Source organism: Cibotium barometz, chromosome 11, assembly GCF_041138505.1.
Source record: "Cibotium barometz isolate CiBa-2024 chromosome 11, ASM4113850v1, whole genome shotgun sequence".
NCBI classification, from domain to species: domain Eukaryota; kingdom Viridiplantae; phylum Streptophyta; class Polypodiopsida; order Cyatheales; family Cibotiaceae; genus Cibotium; species Cibotium barometz.
This window is the reverse complement of record NC_141056.1, coordinates 50,282,166-50,297,000: the sequence shown is the minus strand read 5'-3', so window position 1 is coordinate 50,297,000 and position 14,835 is coordinate 50,282,166. Positions and strand designations below refer to the sequence as shown.

Here is a 14,835-nt window from a genome sequence, read left to right as displayed (position 1 = left end):
TGGACACCCCCTTCATTGATGTATACCATTCTATACCCCCAGTATGATACAGGATGGAGCTAGCTAGGTTGCATATCATGATTGTATACTCCATGCATATAGCTTTGCATTCTCCTAGTAGTAGAGCTCCATCACCTCCCCCACTCATTATACTTATTGCACACCCAGATTCAGCTTTTTTAGTTCAGTACTTTTTCATTTTGTTGGGATGACAGAGGATACCCCACACAGGTACACTGATTTGTCTCATAGGCCGAGTTCGGTCTTTTGGAAGACGTTAATAAAATCTTTCTTTCTCTCTCTCTCTCTCTCTCTCTCTCTCTCTTTGGATGCACCCTCCCTCTCTCTCACACGGGCAGAGATTACCAGACTTACTAGGCAGGACTTGACTCAACTGGACACTAGGAGAACATGGATACAGCCGACACACGAGCTTGGTACGAAGATGGCTATCTATAGAGATCATCTTCTCCAGCTCACGGAGGATGGGTTTGTGATTAGACCGAGTACATGGATACTCATCTGTCTCATGGGGTACGGTGTGCTATTGGTCAGATGCGCACATCCTCACACCAGCTAGAGATTGAGACTGGCAGATTCAGAGGAGTACCAGCTGAGGCCAGGATTTGTCAGTTGTGCCAGATGGAGCCAAAGACAGAGTTACATAGAGAGGGTCTCTTGAAAGGGAGGGGATCAGAGAGGGAGAGACACCTACAGAGGCAGATTACAGACTTCGTTCGACCAGAGATTGTAGGCCAGCAGGCATTGCAGCTAGCCCCAGAGTATAGCCGCACGAGAGGTACACTGATTGATCAGGCTATAGAGCTGGGGCGGTCCAGGCGCCCCAAGATGAGAGGCCCATCCCGACACCGGCGGAGACTACAACAAAGGATCAGGACCATACTAGCACGGCATGGGAGACGTCCAGTCCTGGAGTTTTCCTTCCCAGATGTTATCCATTAGGAGCTCTTAGTACCTTACTTTTCCTCATAGTTGTTGTTTCAGTTTCAGTTAGTTGTTTAGTTGTTTTAGCTTTTCTTACACAGACATTATATCAGATCCACCAATTGTTGTAACCTTTTTGGTCTCATAGGTCATTTTGGCCTTTTGAGGACGTTAATATATCATTTCATTTCATTTCATTTTCTCTCTCGCACCTTATTTGGGATGTATGTGGATGAGGTTTCGGACTATGTAGAGCAGGAGGGTGACAGAGGAGCACAGCTAGCGGGGACATGGATTCCGCTGTTATTGTATGCTGATGATATTGTGCTGATCTCATATTCTCCAGAGGGGATGCAGCGTTATTTGGATGCATTGCACACGTTTGCACATGACAGTGGATTGTCTGTTAACCTTGGTAAAACCAAGGTGATGGTCTTTAACACCACAGCACAGTGGTTTAGGAGGTCAGGACCCACCTTTACATATGGTCGGGAGACAGTGGAGTATACAGATGCATATACTTACCTTGCTGTGGTTTTTAGTGGCCCACTATTTTCCTCGAGCAGAGCAGCGGAGACCAGATTGACCAGAGCTTATGCAGCATTGGGGAGACTAGAGAGGATGTGTTCGCAGGTTCAGTTTTAGGAACCTCGAACAAAGCTCTGGCTCTTTGACACTTTGGTCACTTCAGCCATGCTGTATGGAGTGGAGATATGGGGACCCTCAGTGGATCACCACAGCCAAGCTGGTAGCACTGATGGATGGAGACGTATGGAGAGGCCCTTGGTTTCTATGATTTCTCGGATGATTAGGGCCAAGGCCTCCGTACCACATGATATTATCCGTGCAGAGATGGCTGCCCCCCCATTGGTAGTAGAGGCACTCACTCGATCAGTCTCCTTTATACATAGCACTTGGGCTCTCCCTAGAGACAGATATGCTCGCTTAGCCCTGGAGTCTTCACGACAGTTGGCATCACAGGGAGACGGATCATGTTGGTATGCACAGATGACAGCTTGGTTCCAGCTGCATGGCTTTAGTATGGACAGGCTACCTCCATTTCAGTTTTCCCTGGATGCACCCTCCCTCTCTCTCACACGGGCAGAGATTACCAGACTTATCAGGCAGGACTTGATTCAGCTGGACACTAGGACGACATGGATACAGCCGACACACGAGCTTGGTACGAAGATGGCTTTCTATAGAGATCATCTTCTCCAGCTCACGGAGGATGGGTTTGTGATTAGACCCAGCTACATGGATACTCATCTTTCTCATGGGGTACGGTGTTCTATTGGTCAGATGCGCACATCCTCACACCAGCTAGAGATTGAGACTGGCAGATTCAGAGGAGTACCAGCAGAGGCCAGGATTTGTCAGCTATGCCAGATGGAGCCAGAGACAGAGTTACATTACATATGTCATTGTCCAGTATATTATAAGATACGAGGCCGTTTTCACTGCTTGTTTAGAGGGGGGTTCGGACCACTTTCTAGAGTCATGAGATACCAGGATCACAGATGCCTCGGATTATACTTGCTGGAGCTTCGTAGACATAGAGAGGGTCTCTTGAGAGGGAGGGGATTAGAGAGGGAGAGACACCTACAGAGGTAGATTACAGACTTCTTTCGACCAGAGATTGAGCAGTCAGGCCAGCAGGCATTGCAGATAGCCCCAGAGTATAGCTTCCCCAGAGGTACACTGATTGATCGGGCTATAGAGCTGGGGCGGTCCAGGCGCCCCAAGATGAGAGGCCCATCTCGACATCGGCGGAGACTACAACAGAGGATCAGGACCATACTAGCACGGCATGGGAGACGTCCAGTCAGAGTACTCACCATGGAGGACATTGAGGATATCCGCCATTGACCGATGAGAGACATCTTTGGATAGTGATGTGTATGATGCTTACCGTTGTTGCTGGAGTTTTCCTCCTAGATGTTATCCATTAGGAGCTCCTAGTACCGTGCTTTTCCTCATAGTTGTTTCAGTTTCAATGAGTTGTTTAGTTGTTTTTAGCTTTTCTTACACAGACATTGTATCAGATCCACCAATTGTTGTAACCTTTTTGGTCTCATAGGTCATTTTGGCCTTCTGAAGACGTTAATATATCATTTCATTTCATTTCTCTTTGCACACACCATGGATGTCTTCCTCCTTGGAATTTTGAGGACGTTAATATATCATTTCATTTCATTTCATTTTCTCTCTCTCTCTCTCTCTCTCTCTCTCTCTCTCTCTCTCTCTCTCTCTCTCTCTCTCTCTCTGCCTTCTCTCTCTTCGCCCCCTTTCCCCACCCTTTCTCTTCGCTTCTCTCTTCCCCACCGCCTTCTCTCTCTTCGCCCCCTTTCCCCACCCTTTCTCTTCGCCTCTCTCTCTCTCTCTCTCTCTCTCTGCCTGCATTCCGCCCCCTTTCCCCACCCTTTCTCTTCGCTTCTCTCTTCCCCACCGCCTTCTCTCTCTTCGCCCCCTTTCCCCACCCTTTCTCTTCGCCTCTCTCTCTCTCTGCCTGCATTCCGCCCCTTTCTCTTCGCTTCACTCTCTCTGCCTGCATTCCGCCCCTTTCTCTTCGCTTCTCTCTTCCCCACCGCCTTCTCTCTCTTCGCCCCCTTTCCCCACCCTTTCTCTTCGCTTCTCTCTTCCCCACCGCCTTCTCTCTCTTCGCCCCCTTTCCCCACCCTTTCTCCTCGCCTCTCTCTCTCTGCCTGCATTCCGCCCCCTTTCCCCACCCACCCTTGCTCAGGCCCCCAAGGCAGCAACATAACTCTCCCCTGTACCTGTAGCTGAGCATCTTGTAGGTCGCATTCTCTGAGTCTCCCCCAAAGGGGAGAGGGTACCCTTGAGGGGGGACTCGTTCCACCAACAGCCCTCTCCTTTATCAGCAGCAACACATGGAAAGTAAGAAGTCTTTTGCCTCAGTCACCGCTTCACGATTACCGCCCATTCCTCCATTCGTGAGCAAGCCGACACCATGGGAAGCCTACCTCATGCAAGAACTGAAGAAACTCTAGGGAGAATTAGCAGCACTGAAACACGAGACTATCAAGAAAGATGAACAAATCAACGAACTGAAAGTGCAAGTGCAAGCCATGAAGACGAAGCAAGAGGAAGCACGAGAAGGACCCATACCTACAACACTACAAACAGAAACGACAAACCATGTTTCAAAGGTAAATTCAGTTAACTCACAAGATTTTGTTAAAGAAGTCATATCAGCGGTCAAAGAAAAGGAACGAATGGAAAGTAACAAAAAGGTAATCAGAGTCGGTGGTCTTCCTCAAGGTTGGGATAGGGCAGACATAGCTCAAGAGCTTCGAGAAGACTACATATTAGATACAGATGTACTTACAGCACAAAGCACAACTGAGCAAAGTAGTCCCCTTCGTGGACTTAGGAGACCCTATCTCTATTATAGTAAAGGGTACACAGGCAAAAGTCTCCTATATGGACAACAACGAGAAAATAGCAGTGATGAAGCAAACAAGGTCTCTCCAAGGAACAAAGGTATGGATAGCTGATGAACTCACCCCGCTACAACTCAAGAACAAATCGGCAGAGCTGAATAAAGTTAAAGAAGCAAGAAAGAATGGCAAATGGGCAATATACAAAGGAGGACAAGCAATCATTAAAGAATTCCGTACCCCACCCCCCTCAAGAGCAAATCCATCCATGGATGAAATATAGCTATTTTTATTTTGAACCTCAATTTCGAACTAGATGCAATAGAACCCATTGTAACTTAAACTCTTAAGAGTCTTAAGAGTTCATTTTGAGTTATTTTTTTTCCCAGTTTTATGCCTCTTTGGCATCGATACCCAGAGTGGAATGTAAATGGATGTACCTGATCTGTCCCATAGGTCGGATTCGGCCTCCCGTGGACGTTAATATAACTTTCTTTCTTTCTTTCTTTCTGCACACACCATGGATGTCTTCCTCCTTGGAAGTCTTGATTTGCAACAGGGGGGAGGAGGGGTGGGGCTGCTGTGACTCGCACAAGGGGGAAGCTCCAGCTGCAGCAATGCTTTTTTCGTGATAATTACTTGAACAATACTGTGGTGGTTCCTTGTGCTTCTCCTTTTCATTTAGACTTGTTATGTTGAACATAAATTTCCTGTATGCAAAGAAATGTACTAATGCCAGAATTTTCTTCCTGAAGGTGGCCATCATGAAAAGGACACGGCATCCAAATGTGGTTCTTTTTATGGGTGTAGTGACAAAACGGCCTAATCTTTCTATCATCACGGAGTTCCTTCCTAGGTATGTCCTTGGAGGGTTTTTTTTTAACGTTACATTGGTCATACAACTCAAATACAGTTGATTCTAGTGATGTTGAGCTCTATCCTCAACCTTACTCTCACAAGTAACTATGGTTAGGAGCTTTCTGAGGAAAGGGTTGGAAACATGTGCCCCCATTTTGTACGTTGGAGTTCAGTCATATGTTCTAATCATTCCTCCTGAGTTTTTGTCTTTAGAGGTAGCTTATTTCGACTTCTACATAGACCTGGTATGAGAGAACTGCTGGATGAACGGCGCCGGGTTCGAATGGCCCTAGATGTGGTACATAATAGCATGGTTACATTTAGAAGAATAACAAGAAACTGTCTCTTCTACACGTTTGTTATGCTGTTCGATTTATTTTGAATTGTAGAAATGCAATTTTCCCATTGAGTTAAATGTTTTTTAAAAAAAAACAGGCAAAAGGAATGAATTATCTTCATCGGCTGAACCCTCCAATTGTGCATAGAGACTTGAAGTCTCCTAATCTCTTGGTGGATAAGACTTGGACTGTGAAGGTAAGCTCTACTATTTTTGAGTAAAAAATCTAAATTATTTTTGAGGAAAATGATGCATTCTTAAAGGATAGAGAAAGACATGGACAGTGCAGGTCATATCTCAGATTCTGTAGAGCAGGACAATGCTGTTCTGAAAGGGTTGGAGGAGAGGCACTAGCATCTTGTTGCTTCAGTTTTTTTTCCCCCAAGAGAAGATCTTTTTATTAGTTAAAGGAAAAGCCTGCCAGAGTGGCAAAGTACAAACACTGAAAAAAAGCAGTCAATATATACAAAAGACATGAAAGGGGGAGCTCCTTTCATGGTTGGCTGCTCTTGGAGGGAGGTTACGTCAGAGAGGAAGGGGGGAAAAGCCACATTGGGGTATGTAATACAAGGCAACTTCTCCGTCCTTCCTGGAAGAAGAAGAAGAAGAAGAAGATTGTATTATCGTCCACTGGGGGCCAAATATGACCCATGGGATCAACAAACTAGTAGAAGACCAAAAAAAATTCCCCTTCTGTGTTACTATGAAGGGTAAAACTAGCAAGCTAGTGTGTGGCATAATGTGACTCAAGCTCCTCTCTATGTTTGAAGAGTCGAGTGATGAATGCCCCCAAAAAGTGGGTGTGGCTGTAAGCAATACTTGTGGTGTGTGATCTTGTCCGAAGACATGTTATATTCCTGCGTGCATGGGGTGGCATTGGTGTGCTTATGTATGCTTGAGTGTTGTCCTCTCCTTGTGTGTAGAATGACCAAAAATCAGGAGTAGTGGCATCACAATAGTATTCAAGCCCGAAGGAATGCCATGCGCTCTGACTCGCTGGTGAAGCGCTCGAAGATCCACCCGTATGGCTCGGATTGTCTCAACAGGTGTAGCAGCCGCTGAATCAATGGTCTCGCCAGCGAGCACACCAGATTTGCCAAGGTGCTAAGCTGCTTATGAGCTCACATTGTTGGCTGGTGCCCGTGGCCATTGTAACCACAATGATGGGTGAGAATGAGTGCTAAGCCGCTCGCGTCATCCCCATAAAATAGGGGTTGGCCTGCCTTCGCGATCCATGTGACTGCGCAGGCGGCGCTTGGATCAGATGTGGAGAGTTGGAGGGTGCGTTGCCATACCTGCTGGGCCTTGGGGCCATCAACTCGCCCAGGCGTTAATTAGAGAACCCCAAATCAATTTTTTGATTTGGCCATCTATGCTAGCTCCGCTCATGAATTGGTGGCTTAGCCCAATTCCGCCACCTTCCGTACGTTGCCGGCGCGCTGCATTAGTGATATTTTGATAGTGGTGCTAGCAAGCACATTACACCACATTGCCACATGTTTACTTAATGGGAGATGCCTACAAGGGAAGTATAGTTACATGCTCCTCTTATCTAGCCAAAGGAGTTGGAAAGATTGTGCGCACTGTTGCCAATGGTGGGACAATCACGCTCTCCAATGCATTGTTTGTGCCAGGAATTAAGAAGAATCTCCTTGATGGTTTCAGCCATTGCTGGGTCTGGCCTAGCTGTTCACTTTGTTGACAACAAATGCACTATACATGATTGAGTAGTTGCCTCAGGTACTTGATGCCATGGTCTTTACAGACTTGATGTACGCACGAAGCTTGATGACAAGGTAGTGAAATGAATCTTTGTGGGCTATAGTGCAGAGTAAAGGGTACCATCTCTACCATGGCCACACTTACCAGGTGTTGGCTCAGCCGATGGCTGGAAATCAGCGAATTACAAGCTTCTTTTGAGATGTCAGATTTAGGCCCATTGCATTACTGTTTGGGCATTTAGTTCTCACAACATGATAAAGTGATTGTATTGATGCAGTCAAAGTATATACAGAGATTGCTCAAAAGGTTTAGTTTTAGTTTTTGTTTTTCGAGCCGGGTCAGAGACGAGCATGCAAAAGGTTTAGTCTTGATGTGTGTGGCTACATCTGTTGAGATAGGTGTGAGGCTTAGCATTCAGGATTCAGGTGAGCCTTTTGATCAGACACTAACAGGTAGTTGGATGCGTCATCTACTTATGCAACACGTGGCTAGACATTCAATATGGGGTCTCACAGTTGAGTAGATTCATGCATAGCCTAGGTATTATGCATTGGCAGGTTGTCAAGCGGGTGTTAGGCTATTTGCAAGGCACTCAACACCTTAGATTGTTCTATCCCGTCACAAGTGCATGCCTTCATTGATTTAGATTGGGCTCGATGTTACGACATGTGAGCATCCACTAGTGGTTTTTTCTTTTGTCTTGGTGATTCATGTATATCATGGCTCAGCAAGAAGAAGCCAACAGTGGCCAGTTTGAGTTGTGAAGCTGAGTACAAGGCAGCTTTTACAACGATAGTTGTGTGTGTATGGCTGAGGTGCCTTTTGGCTGATTTGAGTGTTGGACAGCCATCCTCCACTTGCATCTTTACTGACAGTCAGAGCGCATTGGGACTTGCGAGAAACCTAGTGTTTCATGCTCGCACTAAGCACATCAAGGTGCATTAGCATTATGTCAGGGAGAGACTCTCTACAAGAGAGATAAGCTTGGTCTATGTGTCAAAAGGCAACTCCTCATTCCGTCGAGCGATGATGGGGTCTTGGATGAGGCTATTAGGGATCCGTGTTAGCGGTCTTGCTGCCAAGGATTGGCGAGGCTAAGAATCATCAGGGAATGGTCTGAGGAAGTTGTGCCTGCAAGGAAGGATGCCCACCATGTTGCCCAAATTGTTGACACATAGGAGGAATAGGGCTAGGGTTAGGATAGCAATGGGAGCTCACACACACACACACACACACACACACACACATAAGGAGCAAGTCAACTAGCAGGAGAGTGGGAGAAGTACTTGCACGCATATTGATAATGAATAAAATGAAGTACAAGTAGAACTTCTAATGAAAGCCCTAGTTTAAGTGTCCTTTCACACTAGGTGTCCAGGGGAAAAAGCCATTGGGATAAAAGTACCCCTGGAGTTAACTCCCGTTCACATGTGACACTACATATCTGCATATCTTCAAATCCCCCTTGTAGTGAAATATGTGAACCTGTATAAGGTGGCAGATCACTCTCTGTAGGAGAGTAAGCCTAAAGAAAGCTTCAAACTTCTCTCTAGGCAATGCCTTCATAAATAGATCTGCAACATTGTCTTGTGTAGAGGAGTAGGTTAATGTAATCTCCCTTGCAGATAGCCTCTCTCTGACATAGTGATAGTGAATGCTTAGTGCGAGCATGGAAAAGTGGATTTTGTGCCACGGCCATAGCACTCTGACTGTCAGTGAGAATGGTGGTGGGTGTCTACTGACACTCACAGAGATCTGCAAGTAACCTTCTCAGCCATACACAATCTATTGGAGCTACGAAAGCTACCCTGTACTCAGCTTCATAAGTAGAGGTGGCAACAGTGGGTTTCTTTTTGCTCAACCAAGATATGCATGACTGTCTAAGAAAAAAATAGTTCCCACTGCTGTGTTTCATAGTCACCTGCCCAGCCTGAATCACTGTAAGCATATAATTGCAAGCTGTCCCCCAGGATAAAACAAACCAAGATCCTGCCTTGTATCATAGTCACCTGCCCAGCCTGCATCACTTTAAGCATATAACTGCAAGTTGCCTCCCCAAGGATAAAACAAACCAAGATCCTGGGTGCCTTGAAGATAGCGGAATATCCTCGTCAATGCTTGCCAATGCTTAGTACCGGGATTGTGCATGTACTTGCTGGCCTAGGAAACACCAAACTATATGTCGGGCCTTGTGTTGCACAAATATATGAGACAGCCAGCTGCTTGGCTGTACACACTCATGTCATGTGGCTCTCGTGCATCATGCATGCTCATCTTGAGCCTTGGTTCAATTGGTGTAGAGATGGGCTTACAATCTTGGAGCCCAAACTTATGTAGGAGCTTCTACATGGATTGAAGCAAACAATGCCTTCATCCATGTGCACAAACTTGATGCCCAGATAATAGTGCAATAGACCCAAGTCTAACATCTCAAATGATGCATGTAATTCAACTTTGAAATCTGAAATTGTATCCTCATCATTCCCAGTGAGCAACATGTCATCCACATAAAGAATGAGCACAAGTAAAATCCCATGATGCTCTTTTACATAGAGTGTGCTTTCTGTTGGACTATTCTAGAAGCCCTGGCTGGCCAAATAAGAATGTATTTTCTCATATCAAGCTCTGGGAGCTTGTTTGAGACCATAAAGTGCTTTCCTAAGCTTACATAGTTTAGCCTCATGGCTAGGCATCAGAAAACCAATGGGATGACTCACATAAACATCTTCGTGCAAGTCTCCATTGAGAAAAGCTGTCTTGATGTCCAATTGGTACACTTTCCATCCATGATGGGCAACCATTGCAACAACACATCTAATAGTGGACGACCTAGAAGTCGGTGCAAATGTCTCATGATAATCTATGCCTTTTTGTTGGGCATAGCCTCTGACTACTAGTCTTGCTTTGTACCTGTCAATAGTACCATCAAACTTTTTCTTGACCTTGTACACCCACTTTGTACCAATTGGCTTCTTGCCTGGTGGGAAGTCCGCAAGATCCCATGTGCAATTTTTTTGGATTGCATCAATCTCTTGTTGCTTCTTGCCAGTGTTCATTTTCCTTGGCTTCCTCAAATGAAGTTGGCTCATTTGTGTCACATAGACTACTCATGCAGGCCACATTTGCAATTTCTCTTGCATTTCTAGAACCAGCCCGTGTCTTGCTATTCAAAGGAGTGGAGAGCTTCCTCTCTTGTAAGGTACGAACTAGCCAACGAGGCTGTTCACACATGAAGCTCCGAATCCCAACAAGGATGAGCTCATGAATCTGGGGCTGATGAGGTGGGGGTGGCCGGGGTCCCGACGGGATGAGGGCGTCTAGCTCTTTGAAGTGTGCAACTCCCATGGGCTGCGAGGGGGCATTGTAGTATAGGCTTTCGTGCCGGGGATAAATCTGGTGCCCGCGCCTCCTCCAATGTTGTCCGCTCTTCTTGTACTACCTCCTCAATGTCATCGTTTGCAATGGGCTGATTGTGGGGATGAATCTCAGCACCCATATGCTATCCATTAGGCATTTCATGTGGCTGGTCTGCTCTTCCTTCTATGCCCAATGGTAGTAGTCCCTCAAGCATATTTTGTGGGCCATTTTGAAAAGACATGCTAAACTCTGCAAATGGCTGAGCTGAATTTTCAGCAAATACAACATCTCTACTTTCAAAAATCCTTTGACTGCATGGATTGTAGAGACGGTATCCCTTGATACCACTACTGTAGCCCACAAAATATGCATTTGATTGCCTTGTCATCCAATTTGCCTCTAATCTGTGGAGGCACATGATGAGAATATGCAAGGCAGCCGAAAGTCCTAAGGTAGACAACCTTGAGCTTTTTGTCATACCAGGCCTTGTATGGAGTGATAGTCTTCAATGCTTTTGTTGGGCACCTGTGCAAGACATGTAGCACACATAATAGCCTCCATCCATAATTTATGAGGCAGATTCTTGGCATTTACCATGCATCTGGCCATCTCCATCAATGACTTGTTTTTCCTCTTTGCCACACCATTTTGTTGCAATGTGTATGGCCTAGTATACTGATGCTTTATCCCCTTTTTTGCCAAATATGCCTTAAATGCATTTGACATATATTCCCTCCCTAGATCTGAGTGGAGGGTTTGCACTTTGCAACCTGTCTCATTTTCAGCTTTGGCAACATAATGCTGAAAACACATAAAGACCTTAGATTTTGCCGTTAAAGTGTAAACCCATGCAAATCTAGAGTAGTCATCAATGGATGTTACAAAGTATAGATTCTTCCCAAGTGATGGTGTCCTTATGGGACCACACACATCATTGTGGATGAGCTGTAGTTTCCGGACAGCCCTTACTAATCCATCCTTGTGGAAGGCATTTCTGTGCATCTTTCCCAAAATGCATCCTTCACATACGTGTGGAGGTGGCAACTCTATATGTGGCTTATTCTGCACCATTTGATGCCTTTGTAACAGCATCAAGCTTCCAAAATTTATATGTCCAAACTTGTCATGCCATAATTTTGCCTCTTGCATGGCAAAAGTAGTAGTGGCCAAGCATGCATCTTGTCCTCTCTTCCCATATGAGTCCAACAATCCCTGGTACAATGTGCCAGAAGTGACTATAACATAGTCCTTTTCTCTATTCCGCAAAAAGTTCACAACATATCCTCGTTTAGAAAAAGAGGAGATTGACAACAAGTTCTTCTTTATTCCACGCACCTACAATACATCTGTAATGCATAGATTTGAACCATCTACAGCCGTAAGCATAATCTCACCAATGCCTTGGACAGGATAGGAAGAATTGTTTGCACATGTAACTTTCTTGCCATCTGGGGTAGCCCTTAGTGAAATGAACAAATCTCTCTTAGAGCATATCTTGATACAGAGTTTTACACCCACTATTGGGCACTAATGACGTTAGTGAGGATGTCGTAGTATCTAGTCCATGCTATGCATAATGGAGTTGATAGCTATATAGTCTTGTGGGTTGACTACCATGAGTATATAAGATACACGTTCCTAAAAGGTGAATTTGGGCATGTCCCTGGATTCATCTAGGTATATAATTCAGCCGTATTAGCGGACATGTAGATTTCACATTGTGAAGTTTTTGTCTGAGTTGCGGCCAGTTAATATTGTGCTTATTCTTTCTATCTTTAGCGGTGCATTTGCTCTATCAACTACTTATGTGCTGTACTAATTCTTTCTATTTGCTACATCCCTTAGTGCTAGGCTTCATTATGGCTGAGTCTGCCTTGCATCTCCGGAGGTTTGATAGAAACTCAGTACGAAGGGCTTTGTGTGAGTATATGCTCGTGTGTGTGTGTGCGCGCGCGCGCGCGTAGCAAACTGGTTCCAGAGGTCACGTACAAATTGAAATTGCCGTCCCTCGTGAATCCTTTCAAGAAGTTGTCTCAAACTGCAGTTATAATTTTCTTTCCAGGAAGAATCCCAGCGGCCAGTGATGTCACGCAGTGGATTAAGTCTATCCTTGGAGGATGCTTTGTAGAGGGAGTGTATTTTGCTTCCAGAGGCTCTTATGAGGTGCATTTATCAGATGCTTCGTGCAAGCAGAGGCTTCTTGAATTCTCTCCCCTGTTTTACGGGAAGCAGATGGTACATGCTATGCCCTGGTCCCCAAACAAGGATTATCAAAGTCTTATACGACATCATTGTCCTGTATGGGTTGAGGTTGTTAACTTCCCGGACTATATGCGTGAAGAGTTGCCTGGCCTGGCTGCTTCTTTGGGACATGTCATTTGTCCTCCACGCCCCATGGGAAACCGTAACAGGTTCTGCATTCTCTGGGACACTGATACACCTACCCCTCCTTCTATTGCAGTGGAAGTTGAGGGAGTGCAATTGGGAAAAAAGTATTTTGAATTGAAGTGGGGTGTGTTTGCAGGAGCTTGTTTTGCCTGCCACAAGTTTGGGCATCTAGCCTCTGAATGCCCAATGGTTCTAAATCAGCCCCCTCCCAATGCCTTGCCCCCAGACACGGGAAAAGAATGAGAATTTGCAAGCTAAGACAGCAAATAGAAATGGAGCAAAGAATGACAAACCAATCAATCAGGTGCAGTCACTTGCTGGAAAAGGAAAAGATAAAGGAAAAGAGAAGATGAAGGAATCTGCGGGGATTGATCAGGATGGTTTTCAACAAACTAAGAAGGTGGTTGTATTGAAGCAACGCCCTCTTCAATCTCGTCAATGGGATGCTTCTTCTCCCTTACCAAGACAGGCTTCTACTTCAGCTCCTGTCCTTCAAAATTGGGTGGTGGTTTTGAAGAAGGGCATCCCCATATGTGATTCAGAAGAAGGGGATAACATGTCTTTCATGGGTCATGATGGAATGTAGCCCATGCAGGCAGAGGCTTTGCCTCTCTGATGTCTTGTTTTTTATATCTGATACTTTGCTGTATATACCTCTTTCATGCCTCAAACACTTAAGTGCTTTACCTACAATTTACAGAGCCTCTGCAATGTCTCAAAGTGGAGGCTTTTATGGAATTATGTACATAAAATGCAGCCAGATATTGTTTGTTTGCAAGAGCATAATCAACACTCCATGGTTGGTCATCATGTTTATTTTGGCGGTTATGATATATATTATGCTGGTACCACTACCTACTCAGGTGTATGCATACTGGTTAGACATGAGTTGGAGCCTTAGTTAGCCTTCAATGACAGCAGTGGCAGATGGATGGTCATACAATGTAACGTCAATGGTGATATTCTTGAGTTTGCATCAGTCTATGCTTCCCAGATCTCTGCCATGAGGGCTTCATTATGGGATTCTTTATGCAGATATCCTTGGAGATCCAATGCATTCATCTGTGGAGATTTTAATAATTCCCCTCTGCCAAGAGATAACACCACTTGTATAACTGTTCAAGTTTTGGTGCTCGCTGAAGCTCCCGCCTTCACCCCTGCCTGCTCGCCCCTCGCCTTCCCTCCCACGCGCCCTCCCCCCCCCCCGCCTGCCATCGCTTATGCGCCCCCCCCCTTCATCTCGCCATCGCGCCCTCTCTCGCGCTGAAGCGCCCGCCCCCCTTTAGCTCGCCATCGCGCCCCCTCCCCTCTTCAGCGCCCCATCCCCCCCCCCTCCGCCAGCCCTCTCTCTCCCCCCGCCTCTCCTTTCGTGCTGCTCCCGCCCCCCCTCCCCCCCCCTAGGGGGTTTTTTTTCTTCGCCGCCTTCCCCCCCCTCCCCTTCTTGCTGGTTTTTCCGCCCCCTAGGGGTTCTTCTTTTTTTTTCCTTCCGCCTTCCCTCTCCGCCCTTCGTGTGCAGCTCGGTTCTTGCAGGTATCGCAGTCGCTCCGCCTTCGCCACAGCTTCAGACTCTGATGGAGGCTCCTCCCGCCCCACCTCAGAGGGACTCTTCTGCAGCCCCCTCGACCGCCCCTGAGGATACCCCCATCAGGCTTTCTCTTTCGCCAGAAGAGGAAGCGAGCCTCGCCGCAGAGGTGGAACGCCTCCAGGCACATTCCACCATCTGCCGTATAGTCGGCACTCGCCCCAGCAGAGGGGAGATCTGGGATCTTCTTCAGGCCGGCCTTCTTGTAGACGTGGGCAAGATCCTGGATGTTCAGCTTCTGGGCC

At 46.2% G+C, this 14,835-nt stretch overlaps 1 protein-coding gene across 4 annotated transcripts in view; it reads left to right on the top strand.

Annotated features, from left to right (window-relative positions):
• LOC147634291 (serine/threonine-protein kinase CTR1-like) overlaps window positions 1–14,835 on the top strand; it is a 131,533-nt gene that overhangs the window by 51,581 nt on the left and 65,117 nt on the right. For all 4 annotated transcript variants that reach the window (XM_086805426.1, XM_086805424.1, XM_086805425.1 and 1 more), the window contains exons 10-12: window positions 5,102–5,202; window positions 5,418–5,502; window positions 5,640–5,738. In XM_086805426.1, the coding sequence (XP_086661552.1) occupies window positions 5,102–5,202; window positions 5,418–5,502; window positions 5,640–5,738 (285 nt within the window). The remainder of the gene's footprint in view (window positions 1–5,101; window positions 5,203–5,417; window positions 5,503–5,639; window positions 5,739–14,835) is intronic.